The 17010-nt window shown below is 40.6% G+C and overlaps 2 protein-coding genes across 2 annotated transcripts in view; both read left to right on the forward strand.

Moving 5' to 3' along the window:
* wnk1b (WNK lysine deficient protein kinase 1b) overlaps positions 1-7804 on the forward strand; it is an 81520-nt gene extending 73716 nt beyond the window's left edge. Inside the window, exons 34-37 of the mRNA XM_070853492.1 lie at positions 2170-2211; positions 3808-3980; positions 4240-4296; positions 5308-7804. Of these exons, the coding sequence (XP_070709593.1) occupies positions 2170-2211; positions 3808-3980; positions 4240-4296; positions 5308-5748 (713 nt within the window). The 3' untranslated portion in view covers positions 5749-7804. The remainder of the gene's footprint in view (positions 1-2169; positions 2212-3807; positions 3981-4239; positions 4297-5307) is intronic.
* Positions 1-17010, forward strand: part of LOC139221584 (proline-rich protein 5-like) — a 255194-nt gene that overhangs the window by 216254 nt on the left and 21930 nt on the right. The window lies entirely within an intron of this gene.

Here is a 17010-nt window from a genome sequence, read left to right on the forward strand (position 1 = left end):
GGCTGCAGTGAGTAACAGCTTTGTCAAAAATAAAATAATACCACCATAATTGATAGTAAGGACACAACAAACAGTTTACTGTCTATAATTACAATTCAAAAGGCTGTCAACAGATGATCTGCCATTTTCATTATGAGCTGTTTCGTTGCTTTCTAGAGGCCACGTGAAGTGATCCAGCCAAATCACAAACCAGCAATTGTGATTCTGTAACATAAAACTTATTTAGATCAACCAGCGAAATTCAATACAGGGAACTGTTAAGGTATAGTCTAATAATAGTAAGTTATCTAGTTATAATCTTGTCAGAAATTCAACAGAATAATAACTGGTGTATTAGTTTACAGTGCTGCCAAATAAACTAATTTTGATATAAAAGTCGGTCAGTAATCAGTCTCAGTAGGCAGGCTGGATAGCAGACACAAGTTAAGAATAAGAATAAGAATGACTTTATTTATCCCGGAGGAAATTGTTGTGCCAGAGTGCGGTACAGAGGTCAAGTCACAACAATACAAAATATTGAAATACAAAATTGAACAGAAAACACAATAAAATACAATTAAATTAAATAGTCTGTCCCTTTTTAAAACAAAAAGTACAGAAAAGTTCAGTCCCTTAGAAAGGAGCTGGTGGAAAAGAGCCTTCGTAACAGCAGCTAAAATGCACATGGATTTTGCGAGTAGCTTCATTGTGCTGTATGTTTACATTTTAGCCATTTAGCTTATGCTCCCTGGCACCCTGATAACAGCCAAACCAAAAACTTCAAGTCCATGCTTTAAGCAGCCAGCAGCATCACAGGCAACCAACAAACAAGCCATGCCATCTGTAGTGCTAATAAATTAAAGATAGGGGTTTTGTTTGTACGTCCATCTGGATTTCAAATCCTGGCCGCTTCCCTGTCTAACCTTTGCAGACTGACAAGGAAAGACGAGCTGAGACCTGATGACTTGCGATTTCTGTCATACAATTTTGTTTTTCATAGGAAATCAATTTGTTCTAATTAAATTCTAATTGTGTTGATTCATTCATTTAAGCACAGTTCTGTGCATCAGTCTTTATTTATTTATATTTTTATATTGTTTTCTTCAAGTCATATTATAATGCTAATATGTAGTGTTGGTTAAATGTTTTGTGATTGATGAAGGGATGCCTCTGAACCCTGTGCAGCTCAAACCCTTTCTCTCCCTCCCTTACTTCCTACCCACACACCCTTTCCTCACCCCTATCTCTCTCACCTGTTCCCCTGTCACTGCACAGCCAGGAGGGGAGAGAGACAGACCTGGGTCTAATTAATCATAACGTGTTCATAAACGGGTAGCTTAGGAGGAAAAGTGAATGCAACATTGGCTTTCAGCTCATATATTCATTCATGTAAACGTCAGCCTGAAAAACTGAATTGCCTTTTATTTGACTTCACTCTATTTATTTACTGCTGACCAAATCAGACATGTGTGCAGCAATTCAGCAGTTTGGAAACGGCGTACTTGGATATGTATGAATTCCAATTTGGACCCAGTTCTGGTGCGGCACTGTGAGCTGTAGACAGGACTCAGAATCAGGGGTTGGTTACCCAAAAGCATCTTTAAGCCACATTAGACAGTCAAGACTTTGAGGGAGTGTGGAAGTTTACTGTGCTGCTGAGCACAAGTATTAAGAGCTTCGGTTACAAAATATTTATATTCCTGTTTTGTTGTTGCCTCAGTAAATATTAACCAAGTGTACTTAAAGATGGTGTCTGCACTTCCTCAGAGGGTTGCCTGCATATGTTTGCCTTGTCAGAAGAAAAGCATCTTTACTCGGTTGTTAATGTGTATAAAGATGGCAGTCTTGTGACTTGACATCTGTGGTCAGCCTTTCTCACAGTGCAGAGGACAGGACACACACCAGACACGCATCATTGCTTTAAGTTACACATTTAAAGATTCCACATGAATTCTTAACATTTAGGTCTAACGTCACCTTCAAGGGTTTTAATCACTGCACTGTGTGACAGGTACTGATCCCGGTGTTAAGATGTCATTGGGCAACTCAACCCCAAACTGCTGTTTTATTGACTACTTCCAGTTCAAATAATCATACTCAGATGCAATGTGTTTAGTTGTCGGGTGTTGTGGGCAGGGTTTAACTCTGACTCTCTCCCAATCCTCCAATCGTTGTCTTCCGGCCGCACAGGGAAGATGGTGAAAAAAGTCTGCCCCTGCAACCAGCTCTGTAGTAACTATCTATCTTTTTGGTCTTTCCTCTTGCCATCCATCCCTTCCTCCATCCTTGCACTTGCTCTCCTGCGCTTCCTCTGCCTTTGATCAGTTCAATTCAGTTATTTCAATTTTGGTATTTTGTCATGAAGGTGACAATGAAGCATCAAAGATCGCCCAGTTTGAGGACTGAAACAACTGAATTGACTGGCTACCACAGATTCAAACTGACAGTGCATGCACCTGCAAGCACACACACACATTTTCAAACACGCACTAACAATCCTGAACAGCTGTTAGCCACTCGGCCCCCTCCCTTTCCTCTCCTCCCTCGTCATGGCTCGTGGTCTTGACTACATTGCCCAGAATTCCATGCTGCTGCAGTCAGTCATGACTCAGCGTCTCCTCATACTTATTTTCCACCATTTTATTTAGCATGACATGACAGTTCTGTCCAACCTTCTGTATATTGTGCCTTTTCTCGTCTAATATCTGCTATGAGCAGATCACATGAATATTTCATAGCCAGGCTCATTTTGTCAGCATTTTGGCTTTGGGATCCTTTCTTTCTACAAATGAAATCAGATCTTTGTAATATAAAAATAAAGGAAATATATAGTAATAAAAAAAAAAGAAATTTTATTAATGCTGATGTTCTCTTTCACTGTCTTGGATTATATGATTAAAACTGTATTATTTGTGAAAAACGCACACGTTGTCAATGTTGAGGATCCAGATTTAATTGAAGGGAATGTGTAGAGCTGAGGTATTTTATAACCTTCTTCTCTTGCTTCTCAGATTTGATTTGATTTAGTTTTCTTGGCTTGGTAGAAAATGTGAAGAAGTGTAGTCTTGGAATATGCTATGATTATGGTACAGGTGTCACATGATAGTTGATGTTAACTTGAACAAAGGCTACATGCGACGATAGTGCAGCACTTCCATTCTGACACTCTGCAAAAAAAAAAAAAAAAAGCACACATCGCAAAGTGGCCAGTGAATCTGCTCTGATGAGCTTGATGGTCAGGGCTGGCATCTAAAAGTAAAGTGAGAGCTATTGCAGAGCTTGAGTGCCATCTAATGGTCAAAAGATAAACCAAAACAGAAGATCAGTGGTGTAGTGCAAAGGGCAACTGTGACCAACTGCAGGACTGGCTCTGCATTGCATCGTGCGGATGAATGCTGCAGGGCATGTCAGCTTTACAGGCTGCCCAGTGCATCACTAACCTGAAGCAACGAGACTCTTGAGAGGGCTGACTATATAGGCTAGACTGACAATATTTAATATGATATAAGGTTCAGTATTTGTAATATTTGTCAAGAAAAGCAGCCGTGTTCTGTTTTAAAATGTTGCTCTAGTATCTGAGTCTTTCTCACGTTTCCCTCGGCCATCGTTGTTTCCATCATTACAACTAAACAATATAATCCTACGTCCATGTCGACATGCTGACCTACCCTAAAACCTGGCCTCTGTCACCATTTAACGGCCCATTTCATGGTCAATGCGGGAAAAGCATTCTCACTCATTCAGATAACATCATTTATCGTTTTCCAGCTTGAACAGTATCTCACATCCTCTGCTGTTCTCTTCCTCTCTCTGCGCCTCCCTCCACAGGGACTAACAGCACCAATGCTGTGAGTGGTTCAGGCGGTTTGGGTCAGAGCCAGGGAGGTTCTCAGTGTCTGCCGCCCAGCATGTCTGCCCCCCACCAGAGGAAAGGAACCTTCACAGATGACCTCCATAAACTGGTGGACAACTGGGCCAGAGACGCCATGAACCTCTCACAGGTTAACTTTTGTTTTATTGTTCCATCTTACTGCACGAGACCTCAGCAGTGACTCGCCAGGTCCTGTGTTTAGTTTACCAGACAAGAAGACAGATAGAGGAAAGAAACTTAACGCTAAATAGTAGTTTGTTACAAGCCAAAGAGCTCTGAACCCTCCTGCATTTGCATTGCTCAGTCTTTATATATTGATGATTGATGATTATTGGTTTGTGTTTAATGTTATGTACAGGTGAGTAAACTGAACTAAATAACTTTTTCAGGGTAAGAGGAGTGCCAAACAGCTGCAGCAGGCCCCAGCACAGGGACACAGCTACGAGGTTAGATTAAAAGTACACATCATCATACCATGACCTGACTCACTGTTGTAGCCCTTCCTCCTTCCTTTGTCGTCTCCACATTCCCTTGAAGTCCAGTGGACATAGCAGGTTATATATGGCAGCTTTATTATGTGCAAAGAGACCCTCAAAGTGCTTCTGTGCTGTAGTGATATCAACCAGGTTTATGTGTCTCAGTTAGTTTGTTGTAATTTGATTTAAGACAACTTGATTTTTTGGAACATACACAAGGTAGAGCACGTACCAAGTATCAAGACTGAGTGCAGCCCTGAGTGTCACCCCCCTTTATCTCTCTCCCCCGCCTTTCTGTGTCTCTCTCTCTCCACTGTCACTATAAAGTAAAAAAAAGGGCTTAAAACTAGCTTTTAACACTATGACAACAGGTTTAGCCTATGATATAATCTGTATACATACTGTATATATAAAGTATGATTGATTTGAGAAACTATTATTTTCCAAAACAATTTCTTAGGAATTGAACAGTTTTTTTCTCCAGAGATGCATGTTTTTTAGATTTTTTTTTTTAAACTTGAATTTGTGTCAGTTGTGTCATTTGGATCAGTCTAGTAATAATAATAATAATGATGATGATAAGAGTAATAATAGTATTTATTTATACAGCACCTTTCATTCATAAAAAGAAGCTCAAAGTGCTTTTCAAAATCAATAATAGGTATAAAAGATGGAAGGTATAAGAAGCAAAACAAATACGAATAATAAAACAATAGAATAGATAAAAACAATGATTTTAATGAAGGTAAGATTGATTTAAAAGCAAGATCACAATAATTCCTGAACTTATTCTTAAGACTATCAGACAACAAAATAAAAAAACAATGATGTTAAAGGTAAAAATTAATTGAAAGCAAGACTGTAGAAATAAATCTTGAACTGCTTCTTAAAACAACGTCGTAACAGTTACAGATAATAGTTACAGTGTACAGATATCTGCCAAATAAGATATAAGATGTTTGTCTCTTTCTTAATCTCCAGGTTATCCAGTCAGCCAGTCTGGGCAGGAAGTACTCGGCTCCCAGCCAGCTGTGTACCAGCAGCGTTGGAGGCTCAGCCCACCTCCCTTCAAACCCCACCACCGCTACCTCTCTGGCCGTCCGCAAGGGCTCCCTGTGCCACTCCCCTGCCTCACCCACTCCACCTCAGCCCCAGCCTCCCCAGTTCATCCACTACGCCCCCACTGCCGCCTACAGCGCGCAATGGTCTGGTCCGGCTCACGGCCTGTCAACCCCACACCAGGCCCCGGCACAGCCTGGGCCTCTGCTGGTCAGCACATCCCAGCCCCTGGGCCCCTACCCCACCACGGTAGGTGGGCAGGGCCAGATTCCCGGGCAGGGGCCGCTCCAGGCTTTCCATCTGACAAACGCTCTGCAGAAGTCAGTGAGCAACCCAGGAGGACCCAACCTTCGGACCACATAGGGCTGGGGGTGAGGGCTGGTTTGAATCATGGCTGGACCGGACCGGTGTGGGACAGAATGTTACAGGCTTGATCGGCCGGAGAGGATGGAGGAACTGGGGGAGTGTGGAAAGGAAGGGGATTGAAATTACAGAAGCTGGTCTGTTCAAGAGGAAAAAAGAAGAAAGGAAACCAGGAGAAGAAATCAGGAATGGGATGCGGCCATCTCCGCATGCATCTCGGCTTGGCATCCATCCGTGTGCGTGAGAGGCTGTCACAGACTCAGACGCAGTCACACAGTCTCCCTTTCTGCTGTGTTTGGCTGTAGGTTTGTGACAGCTAGCCAAAAACTCAAGGATCAAGGAAAAGACTTATGAGTGCAATGTTTCAAGGCCAAAGAGGTTTCGACAGGGTGTGGGACTGGTGTTCATAACTGTTCACGTGTGAGGTATCGTGTGTAGGCGCTTGTGGCTCGGTCAGACTTGTTCCAGTTCGTGCTCTAAATTGATTGAATACATCTTAACAAGGCAGGTCACACAATTACTCGGTGGAGGGGAGACGAATGTGGTGGCCAGCTTTTACTAAATTGGTTTTAGTGTTTTTGTCCACACTTTACCTCTTAATAGCTTCTACTGCTGTAGTTGCTGAAAGTATCTAGAACTTTTACCGTATTTTAAAAAACTCAACAAATGACATTGACACTGTAAAGAGGTTACTGGTGGATAGAGAACGGAGCACGGCAGGCCATCACATTAAGATCATATGACTTAGTGTTGGGTTTCAACATCAAATGATGCATAAACGATATAACACTCTGAAATCAAGCAGTGGTAATGTTTTTACCGTTACTTTACATCATTTTGCGTCCTTTGAATTCATGCTTAGAATGAACGCTGCACATAGCAGCATAAAAAAGCACAAAAAATCAACAACAAATCAGAGAATTTGAGCGTCTGGAACTGGGCTGACCTTAAGCCTGGTTTGGAGTCGGTATTGTCCAGCACTTGGTGGGGTTTTTGACTCATAGGCTTGAGAAAAATCATGAGAGCTGCTCCTCTGTTACCTTCTGTGTCCCCCCCCCCGCCCCCCTTGTTCTGACAAACCATTCAAACAGATGGAGAGAGATGGAGGGAAGAAAGTAGATGAGCAGAAAGAGAGTGTTTGTATTAAATAACAGCTAGGCACATCTTCTGTTTCGTGTTCCACTGCAGGATCATACTGGCTGTGTGCACTGTCGCTAAAGTACTGAATGGACATGGCAGATGCTTCTGCACGCCAAACGCCTCTTCACCATCCCGACTCCTCCTCTTCCTCCATCCCTCTCTCCGTCTCTCTGTTGCCATTTGAAGCAATAACAGCAGAAACCTTTTAGAGAAAAAAAAAAAAGCCCAAACATGAGAGAACTCAGCGTGAAAAAGTGGCCTTGTTACCTGAATAATATAGAGTCCCTGTACAGTTTGTGTCTGTTTATTTTTAAGAATGTCAGCTATGATGATTCCATTTTGTTGTTTTGAGTTTGTGTTTTTTTTCTTTTTGGTTTTGTTTTGTTGGGTTTTGTTTTGCTTGCTGCCCCCAGCTAGCAATCTGACACACTCTCTCTCACACACACACACACACAGTGCATGAGACATTCATATAAACACACACCTGCATACACACACAGTCACGCACAGACTCATGTAAATACATGACATTGTTGGAGGCGTAGCAGCGGTTTAACAGGCGTAGATTCACAGACTAATGCCTCAGTTCTCACTATCATCATTAGGTTGGTTTCAACATTTGTGTTGAGTTGATTGCAATGTACATTATTGTCATAATTATTGTTGTTAATGATTATTCTATTTAAAAAGAAACAAAAACAAGAACATGTTCTGTCGATGGACCTGTTATACGCGCACATCGGTGTACGATGTGGAAACACTGTGATTATTGTTGTTTATTATTAGCGAATGTTGTTGGACAACATTAGTTTTAGGGTGAAATGTCACAAATTAAAAAAAAAAAAGCATACAGAGAACGGTTTGGGGTCCTTTCACTTTCAATTCACTGCTCTCAGCAAATGGATTCTCATCAAAATGTGAAAATGAAAAATCCCTCCCTTCAATACTCGTCCTCACGTCCACTTAGTGAGGACACGATCCAAAACAAATGCCTTACTGACAACTAATCAACTGCAGTTTCAGTTAATCTTTATAACTGATTGAATTGAAAGTCGAAACTGACCTCCAAGCCTGATTATAAAGACAAACCGGGTGAACGGCAGGATAGTTGATATTTAGATAATAAAGTAATGCTAGCTATTTTTTTTTCTTAATACAGTACTTATATATCAGACACTTTAAATAGCCCTCCTATTCCCTTTCTTCCCTGGTTTTGTTAGATGAATGTGAATGTATAAACCAATGGTGTCCATTTTAATGTACTTGAAAAAAAAAGGTCTGTCTTTTACTTTTGCTTTCTTTCGCTCCCCCTGACCCTTCTAGAGCCTCCGGTGAATACTGGAGGTACTTATTAGTGCCTTGCATCCTTCCTGTTGCTTGTTTCGTGGGGAGTTGAGGTCTTGGGTTAAAGTAAGCACACTTGACAGCATGTGTGGAGAGTTTTGGGGTGTCACTTTGAAGTCAGTGCTGATGATTGGACCTGGTGTTAGTGGAGCAGGCATGCAGTAGATTGAACGTGCGGTAATATGGGCTGTTGTTGGCTGCTACTGTGAGCGCTACGGCTGGTTTGTGGTTAATTCTCTTTGATTTCAACTGTTCGAGAGTGTTTTCGCTCCCAAGAGGCAAGAATGTTTCCCCATGTTGGATTGAAAAAATTGAAAATCGGACTTTGCTCTTTGAATTGATAGAAATGTGAATTGAGCAGAACGCTGCTGCCATTTAAACCAGTGAGACTGACCACTGAGGATTGAAAAAGGTTTGAAGCCAGTGTTGTTTCTGTGGAGTGAGGCCCTTTGCTGTGCTTTACTTACACGTGAGGCCTGACTGTGTCTAAGGCCTGGTTACACCACCAACATGATGACAGATGGAGCGGACATGAGTTTATCAGTGCCATTTTTTTTTTTTTTTCAGTTTTAAGGAGGGAAATGTTGAAGATTGTATTTGAAGCTTGGACCACTCTGTACTTTAGAGGCCCAGGTGCAGGATACTGTCAGCAGAGGACACATTGGTACAGTGAGCTAAAGTAACTTTCTTTTAATGTTGATGGATCTCTCGTGAAATACAGATTTGTTTTTACCAAAACTAATAATGATGCTGTGGCCATCTAAGTCTCCTGCCCTGGTTTGAGCACAATTTTATGATAATTCAGTGAATATTGAGAAACAACACACTCTGTTCTGTTTCTCTAACTATATTATATACAGCATCTCCCAAAAACTTGACATAGATTTGCAGTGAAATTACCACAACATATGGACATGCAAGCCCCAAACTGATTAGATAGACTGCAGAGCCATGACCACATGCATGAATAGAATATTTACCACTCAGATACTATGCATTTATATGCTTTAAAACCCCTGAAAACTTTGCCGCAAATAAGTTTTGTTCAGCCTGCTTTGTCAGGATTGTGTGGGTGGGGTTAGTATCAGTTAATGACCAAACAACCCATCCACTGTTATCAGATCCTGATTCGAAAGTTTGCTGAATCCTGATTGATGCAAAGAAGTTCTTTTTTCTAACTTAGCCCGGCCCATTTCAAACTGGTGGGAAGAGAACAGAGAAACAACAAGAAATACAGAAATTTCTCTGGTAAAATAACCAAAACTTTAGTCCAAACCTCTGGTATAAGCATTCATTTTCATGTAGGAACTCATCACTCAGAATAAGACGCTGATTGAGAAAATAGGTTTTCAGGGCCTTTTAGTGTCAAGAGCAGCATAAAAAAACACACTGCAAAGGTGTACAACCATTGCAGGAGCCATCTTTTTCCTCTAGTTTAACCCATTGCTATCCATTTTTTTTTATCCCACTAGGAAAGACGTTGACTTTTATGTTGCATTTTCGAGGCCAGCAGAACTATTGGGAATGCCTCCTCATGCCATGTCTGCAAAAGGTATGAATATTGTCTAATGCACTCCCACAATATTCCCACTGTTATTCTGACGCTGCACCATAGAAATGACTGTAAACCAAAAATTAGAAATATATATTTTAACATGAGGGCATCACAGTGTTAGAGATGGTGTTGGTGGTGGTGATTGTAGTGGTGGTGATGATGATGATGGTGAAAATGATGGAAGTGATAATGGAGTTATGAGGGTTTGAGATTCAAGGCCTTTGACACCCTTTCCTCTTTTCTTTTCATTTGTCAATGCAAATGAATCATATCTGGTACAAACTTTGACTGGGAATGGGTGTTCTGGACTCACATAAATACATGAAAAGGTTACTTTGTAAAGTTTGTACAAAAAACATTGCTTTTTCCTGTTTTGGGGAATATTTTCCATTTCTCATGAATAGTAATGCAACAATTTTACTGTTAAGCAAGTTTGGTTGAAGCTGTGAATAATCATAGAGCCACTTTGCTTTAGTTCTGGTGATGCGCTTTCTGTTAATCATGTCTGAAAGAAGTCAAACCTTTAATGATGCCACCAACTCAGTGCCATTTGACTTTTTGTCAGTGGAGTGGAAACATCGGAGGCAAAGAACTCAAAATGAAAACTGAGCGTATTTACTTGCTTTTACTCACTGGAGCTGTTTTGGTTGCCAGGTAGCATCCTGGATTTACACTTTGCAATTGCTCGAGCCTCAAATGGTTTCCACAGTAGAAGTTTGGTGATATTTTGCTGTGTCTCTACTGCATAATTACTATGAAAGGAATGCCTGCTACAATGCAATATTATTTTAAGTCACAGTATGCTATCAAGCTCGGAGGTTTTAGTTGGTTTGACGATTACACCCCTGCTGGGAGACTCTTATTTTGTAAAGCTCGAGAGTTTAACATCAGTGGGAGCAATTATTGTGAAGTTCGTTAGAGTCGGAGTGGAGGACTCTTACTGTGAAAGGCTTGAGAGTAATCCAGCACGGACGCTCTTATTGTGAAGTCTCCTGAAGTTAAAGTGGAAAAGTAGGACTCTTTTTCTGGTGACACACATACAGTGTAGCAATAGTTGCATTAGATTCAGTTTGTGTTTTCACAGTTTTTGCCTGTTCAGGACTCACTAACCTTCTATGCTTTTTACTGTAGAAGTGCCCACATGTATAAAAAAAAAAAAAAAAAAAAAAATGCCTTTCAGTGCACTATAACAGATCCACACACACACACACACACACACACACACACACACAGAGTACATCCCCTCACGGTTTCATGTAGCTCGCTCCTGTGGAATGATGTCGAGTCTCGAGCACAGCCTCAGTTTCTTCTGCAGACTGTTACTGAACATGTTTGCGTATGTCTCCCGTCTCTCTGACGCTCTCATGTTTCATTTTTTATTTCTCACTTGTTTTATCAGCAGTTTTAATGTCTCTAGCAGCACCTAACTTAATTCAGTGGTTTCATTTTCCTGTATCGTGTTTGACATTGTACAAAGTGGTTGGATAAAAAACATGGATGAATGAATGAAAGAAAGAAAAAACGGAAAAAAATACATGTAGGGAGTCATCGGCAGCCTTTAAAGGTATGTTTTGCACTAAGTATAGAGTGTTCAAGCTTCATATTAAGAAAAACTTGCGCTTTGCGCTACAATACAATGAAATTTGTTACTTTATTTGTAAAAACTTAATAAATAAAAGTTGTTTAAATGAACTGGAGCGACTGGACTTTGTATCGGTGTGAAGATAGTAATGAAATTAAAACATGACTTGCTGCTGTTTGTCTTAAAATCCAATTTGTGATCTTTTCAACAGACCTCTGGGTCACAATGAGCTAGAACAAGCAACAGACAGACCACAATGGCATGGACAGTCAAACCCGTACTGGTGAAATTTCATGATGTTTCTTAAGTTATTTTCTTCATTTTTAAGATGTGTTCAGACTTCAAGGCACTTCATCTTGACCGTTTTCTCACAGTGTAAAAAGCACCTCACCACTACAAACTTCAGTGGAAGTCAACTGAATATGCAGCCTAAAACTGCAGTGCCACTTTTTGAGCCTTTCACCAAGTGGTAGAAATGGCTCAGTACCGTATTACCAATATCATCACATTATTTGCATTTTTACTTGCTAACATTAGTTTTGTCTGCATATGTTTTGACCTCACATAATGTCTGAAGCCAATGAAGACTTAACTTCAGATTCTGTCTTGTTGTAGTTCTTGTCTCCTCCACATGGCTGCAGCACTGATCTTTATGAAGTGTGTAACCTGTAGGATTTACCATATATACTGGCCTCCTTCCTGTTATCCAGACCATATTAAACAGCTTGCTGCTTCAAGGCCAATCAGGAAACAGGTCGTTGTGAGGTGTGAATCTCTGCGTGCTATTTGTCACCATGGAGACAATGAAAATAACATGGTCAGCCCAGAGAAAAGGAGGCCCGAGGAAGGAAGGGAGGAAGGAAAATGGGACGTACCGGTACATTAAAACAATAAATTTCCATCGTGCAGTTTTCCTGCTTTGATATGAATACTGCACTGCAAAAAATTACACATTTTGGGACTTGGATTTTAATTTATGCTCCTAAATATTAATTTATTTCTTTAGATTTCTTTTACTTCGAAGAATAAAACTTTTGCTCACCCTGGCAATAAAAGAAATTTAGAACTTATGTGTAATAAGCTTGACGACCCTGAAAGTTTAAAAAAAACAAACATTTTTTGCAGTGCAGGGTTTGGCTTACAGCCTGATATGTGAACCACACAGCATGTAGAGATACGATGCAGTTGCTAGTCATGCTTGAGGATATAACCACAATTTATTTACTTACTTTATGATTATAAAAGCTTCTCTGTTCTTTTAGATTCATCGGAGAGTAAAGATGAGAGAGGATGCAGATAAAATGTGACAGCTATGAGGTGAAACCAAACCCACAGCTTCACACACACATAAACAGTTTACACTGTGAACTACAAGGCCTCACATCCCCCCTCCAGCACAGATCTCCAACACATATTTAGCTTCTTTAGGCTTGTCCACTGAACACATCTTGATACACACAGTTGATATTTGTCATATTTTTGAATGTGTGAGGGGCAGACGCAGAGTGAGTAAATCATCACCAACCAAATGTTCCAATAATCGTGTGATTCATGTGATTCATGTTCTTTTTTTATCCTTCTTGATCTTGCAGGAAACCACCAATATCAGGGGTCCTCTTTGGATGAGTGGCCCCTCACTGTTGCCTGAGAACAAGAATAACCTTGTTTACACAAGAAACAGAGGTGAATAATGAAGTAACTGTCAGCCCAAACACCACTTACTTAAGTACTTCATGGAGCACTGAAGGAAATCAGCTCTGGTCCTTAGTTGACAAATTCAATATTACTTGAGGAGACCACATGGGACTAAGAAAATGTAATGGAGCAAACTCACTATTTCAGTAAGTTAAAGAGGAGAGAAGAGATTAATAAACAGGAGCCAGAAAATCAGCTTAAATAGGATTCTTTGTGTGTACAGTACGTGCCACCTCCATCCATTCACCCTGCTGTCGTGACCAATTAGTAGACTTACACGAGAGTGGCTTTTTTTCTGTTGCAGGAGAGAGAAAGACTGGTACGGGGGGGGGGGGGAGGCGGGACGGGGGCTCAGATGTCATGTGTGTGGGAGAAGCTACAAACGTACAGACTGCTGACAGAAAGAACAGCCAGTTCTATGCATCACTTTATGTAAATGTTACAAGAAGGCGCTGTAGAAATCATTGTGCTGTATGAAACTGTGAATGCAGAGAATACGTCTTAACTTGACATCCAGAATATTTAGGAAAAGGACAGAAATTGAGAAGCTTTAAGTTGGACCTTTTGTCTCCTACTAATGTGTTTATGTGTCTTTGTAAGAGACTCCACTTAACTAACTTAAAGTAGCCATATGTAATCTTTTAGCACCAGAGTCACATTACTTTTGTAATGCCGATCCTGATCTTAAGCAGTGACATTAGTTTGTCAGTTTGGACAAATTGAAAATGTGACCCGGTGATGCAGCTATATTAAAAGTCAGGGGATCACCAAAGTTAATTCAATGAATCCCGTGGAGAACATGAACAGCTGTACCAAATGTCATGACACTCCATCCACTCTATCCAGTTGTTGAGCAATTTCGCTTGAAAACCACGAATGTCGAGCTCATGGTGGCGCTAGAGGAAAAGAATGACGGGATTCGGGAATAATCAATACCTGAGCATCACTATACCATTTATACTTGTCATACATGGTGCCACCAGGTCAAACTGTGGAAACCCCGCTGGGCTGTTTGACAGCTTAAAAAAAAAAAAAAACAGGAAGTGGTCACTGTTCTTCCAGCTTTAACCGAGAACGTTTTCAGACTTTCTCACACTCTTAGATGAAGGATTAAAAGAAACAGTACAGTTGCAAGAAAAAGTATGTGAACCCTTTGGGATTACTTGGATTTCTGCATAAATTGGTCATAAAATATGTTCTGATCTTCATCTAAGTCACATCACTAGACAAACACAGTCTGCTTAAATTAATACAGCACAAAAAATTATAAGTTTTCATGTTTTTATTGAACACAACATGTAAACATCCACAGTGCAGGGTGGAAAAAGTATGTGAACCTTTGGATTTAATAACTGGTTGACCCTCCTTTGGCAGCAATAACCTCAACCAAACGTTTCCTGTAGTTGCAGATCAGACCTGCACAACGGTCAGGAGGAATTTTGGACCATTCCTCTGTACAAAACTGTTTCAGTTCAGCAATATTCTTGGGATGTCTGGTGTGAATCGCTCTCTTGAGGTCATTCCACAGTATCTCAATCGGGTTGAGGCCAGGACTCTGACTGGGCCACTCCAGAAGGCGTATTTTCTTCTGTTGAAGCCATTCTGTTGTTGATTTACTTCTATGCTTTGGGTCGTTGTCCTGTTGCATCACCCATCCTCTGTTGAGCTTCAGTTGGCGGACAGATGGTCTTAAGTTTTCCTGCAAAATGTCTTGATAAACTTGGGAATTCATTTTTCCGTCGATGACAGCAATCCGTCCAGGCCCTGAGGCAGCAAAGCAGCCCCAAACCATGATGCCCCCTTCACCATATTTCACAGTTGGGATGAGGTTTTGGTGTTGGTGTGCTGTGCATTTTTTTCTCCACACATAGCGTTGTGTGTTCCTTCCAAACAACTCAATTTTGGTTTCATCTGTCCACAGAATATTTTGCCAGTAGTGCTGTGGAACATCCAGGTGCTCTTTTGCAAACTTCAGACGTGCAGCAATGTTTTTTTTGGACAGCAATGGCTTCCTCCGTGGTGTCCTCCCATGAACTCCATTCTTGTTTAATGTTTTACTTATTGTAGATTTGTCAACAATAATGTTAGCATGTGCCAGAGATTTCTGTAAGTCTTTAACTGACACCCTAGGATTCTTCTTCACCTCATTGAGCATTCTGCGCTGTGCTCTCACAGTCATCTTTACAGGACGACCACACCTAGGGAGAGTAGCAACAGTGCTGAACTTTCTCCATTTGTAGACAGTCTGTCTTACTGTGGACACGTGGACATCAAGGCTTTTAGAGATACTTTTGTAACCCTTTCCAGCTTCATGCAAGTCAACAATTCTTGATCGTAGATCTTCTGAGAGCTCTTTTGTGCGAGGCACGGTTCACATCAGGCAATGCCTCTTGAGAACAGCAAACTCAAAACTGGTGTGTGTTTTTTATAGGGCAGGGCAGCTTTAACCAACACATCCAATCTCATCACATTGATTGGACTCCAGGTTGGCTGACTCCTCGCTCCAATTAGCTCTTGGAGAAGCCATTAGCCTACGGGTTCACATACTTTTTCCACCCTGCACTGTTAATGTTTACATGTTGTGTTCAATAAAAACATGAAAACGTATAATTTTTTGTGCGGTATTAGTTTAAGCAGACTTTGTTTGTCCAGTGATGTGACTTAGATGAAGATCAGAACATATTTTATGACCAATTTATGCAGAAATCCAAGTAATCCCAAAGGGTTCACATACTTTTTCTTGCAACTGTATATTGAATTACTTCCTCTTTAGTAAAGCAAAACGGTAAGACAAGCACACCAAGCATAATATATCACTGTTTAATACTACTATACAAATATGTGATAATCCAAACAGTCTCTTTTTCAGGCTTTTGTAAGTGACTGTAACTTTTAAATATCTCCACTGTCAAAGAGAAACAGCATGAGTGATAGTGATATGATCATAACATGGTAACACTCACTACACTGGTATCATATGTCTAAACTGGTTGTTACTGCAGTGGCGGGACTAACCACCGATTTTTGTAATATATATAAACATAGATGGATACTTATTACATAACCTTTTTAGCCGACTGAGAGTTTCCATATGGGCCTAATGAAGGGCCGTGTGTGTGTATATATGTGTGTGTTTGTGAGTGTTTACCAAACAGTGGTCACCCTTGCATTTCTTGTCCCAGCAAACACACCCTGAGGAGTTGGAATCAAGTGACTGTCTCTGGTGGTTTGTATAGTTGTGGCTTTAAATGATCATCTGTCCCATACTATACCCCATAGCCACTGCCTATATAGACCCCAAAAGTCATGGAAGTAAACGGACGTCACACATGATGATTTCGACTTTTATATAACTTTTTTCTTTTAAATGAAATGATTAGCACAAACTGTGAGGGTAAACACATTTACATAGATTTGTCTTCCTCCTGGTTCTCCCCCCATTTTTTTTCTTACTTCTTTATTGATAATTGTATTCATTGATGTGTTATTTGCTTTCCAGCTACCTCTAGCTGCCCTTGAATGAAGCATTTCACCTTCAGCTGCAGCTGGACTGTGACCAGGATGCTACTGAGGTGGAACACTTTTGCTGACTTGTGATCTGGATAAATACAGGTTAGTACTGACTTTGCCCGGCAGCACTGGTGGTGGTTTAAAGAGGGCAGGGCTGTTGTTTGACTCACTTCGGTAATCTCAGGCGTTCAACCAAGCCGATGGACTGTCCGACAGAAATGAATGTTCTCTTTTTCTAAATTACTCTGAGGTGGTGAATTAAAGTAAAAATCGTTATCTGCTGCTCTGCTGTAATCACAAAGAAGGTGATAAGAAGAATTGAATTGATTTAAAAATTTAGTTCGGCAATAACTTAGATGTAGTTTGTCCTTGTAAGGGAATAAAAAAATGTTTTAGAAGTGCATTTTATTATGAATATTTTGAGATAAAACAGTTC

The sequence above is a fragment of the Pempheris klunzingeri genome, chromosome 22, assembly GCF_042242105.1.
Source record: "Pempheris klunzingeri isolate RE-2024b chromosome 22, fPemKlu1.hap1, whole genome shotgun sequence".
Classification (NCBI taxonomy): domain Eukaryota; kingdom Metazoa; phylum Chordata; class Actinopteri; order Acropomatiformes; family Pempheridae; genus Pempheris; species Pempheris klunzingeri.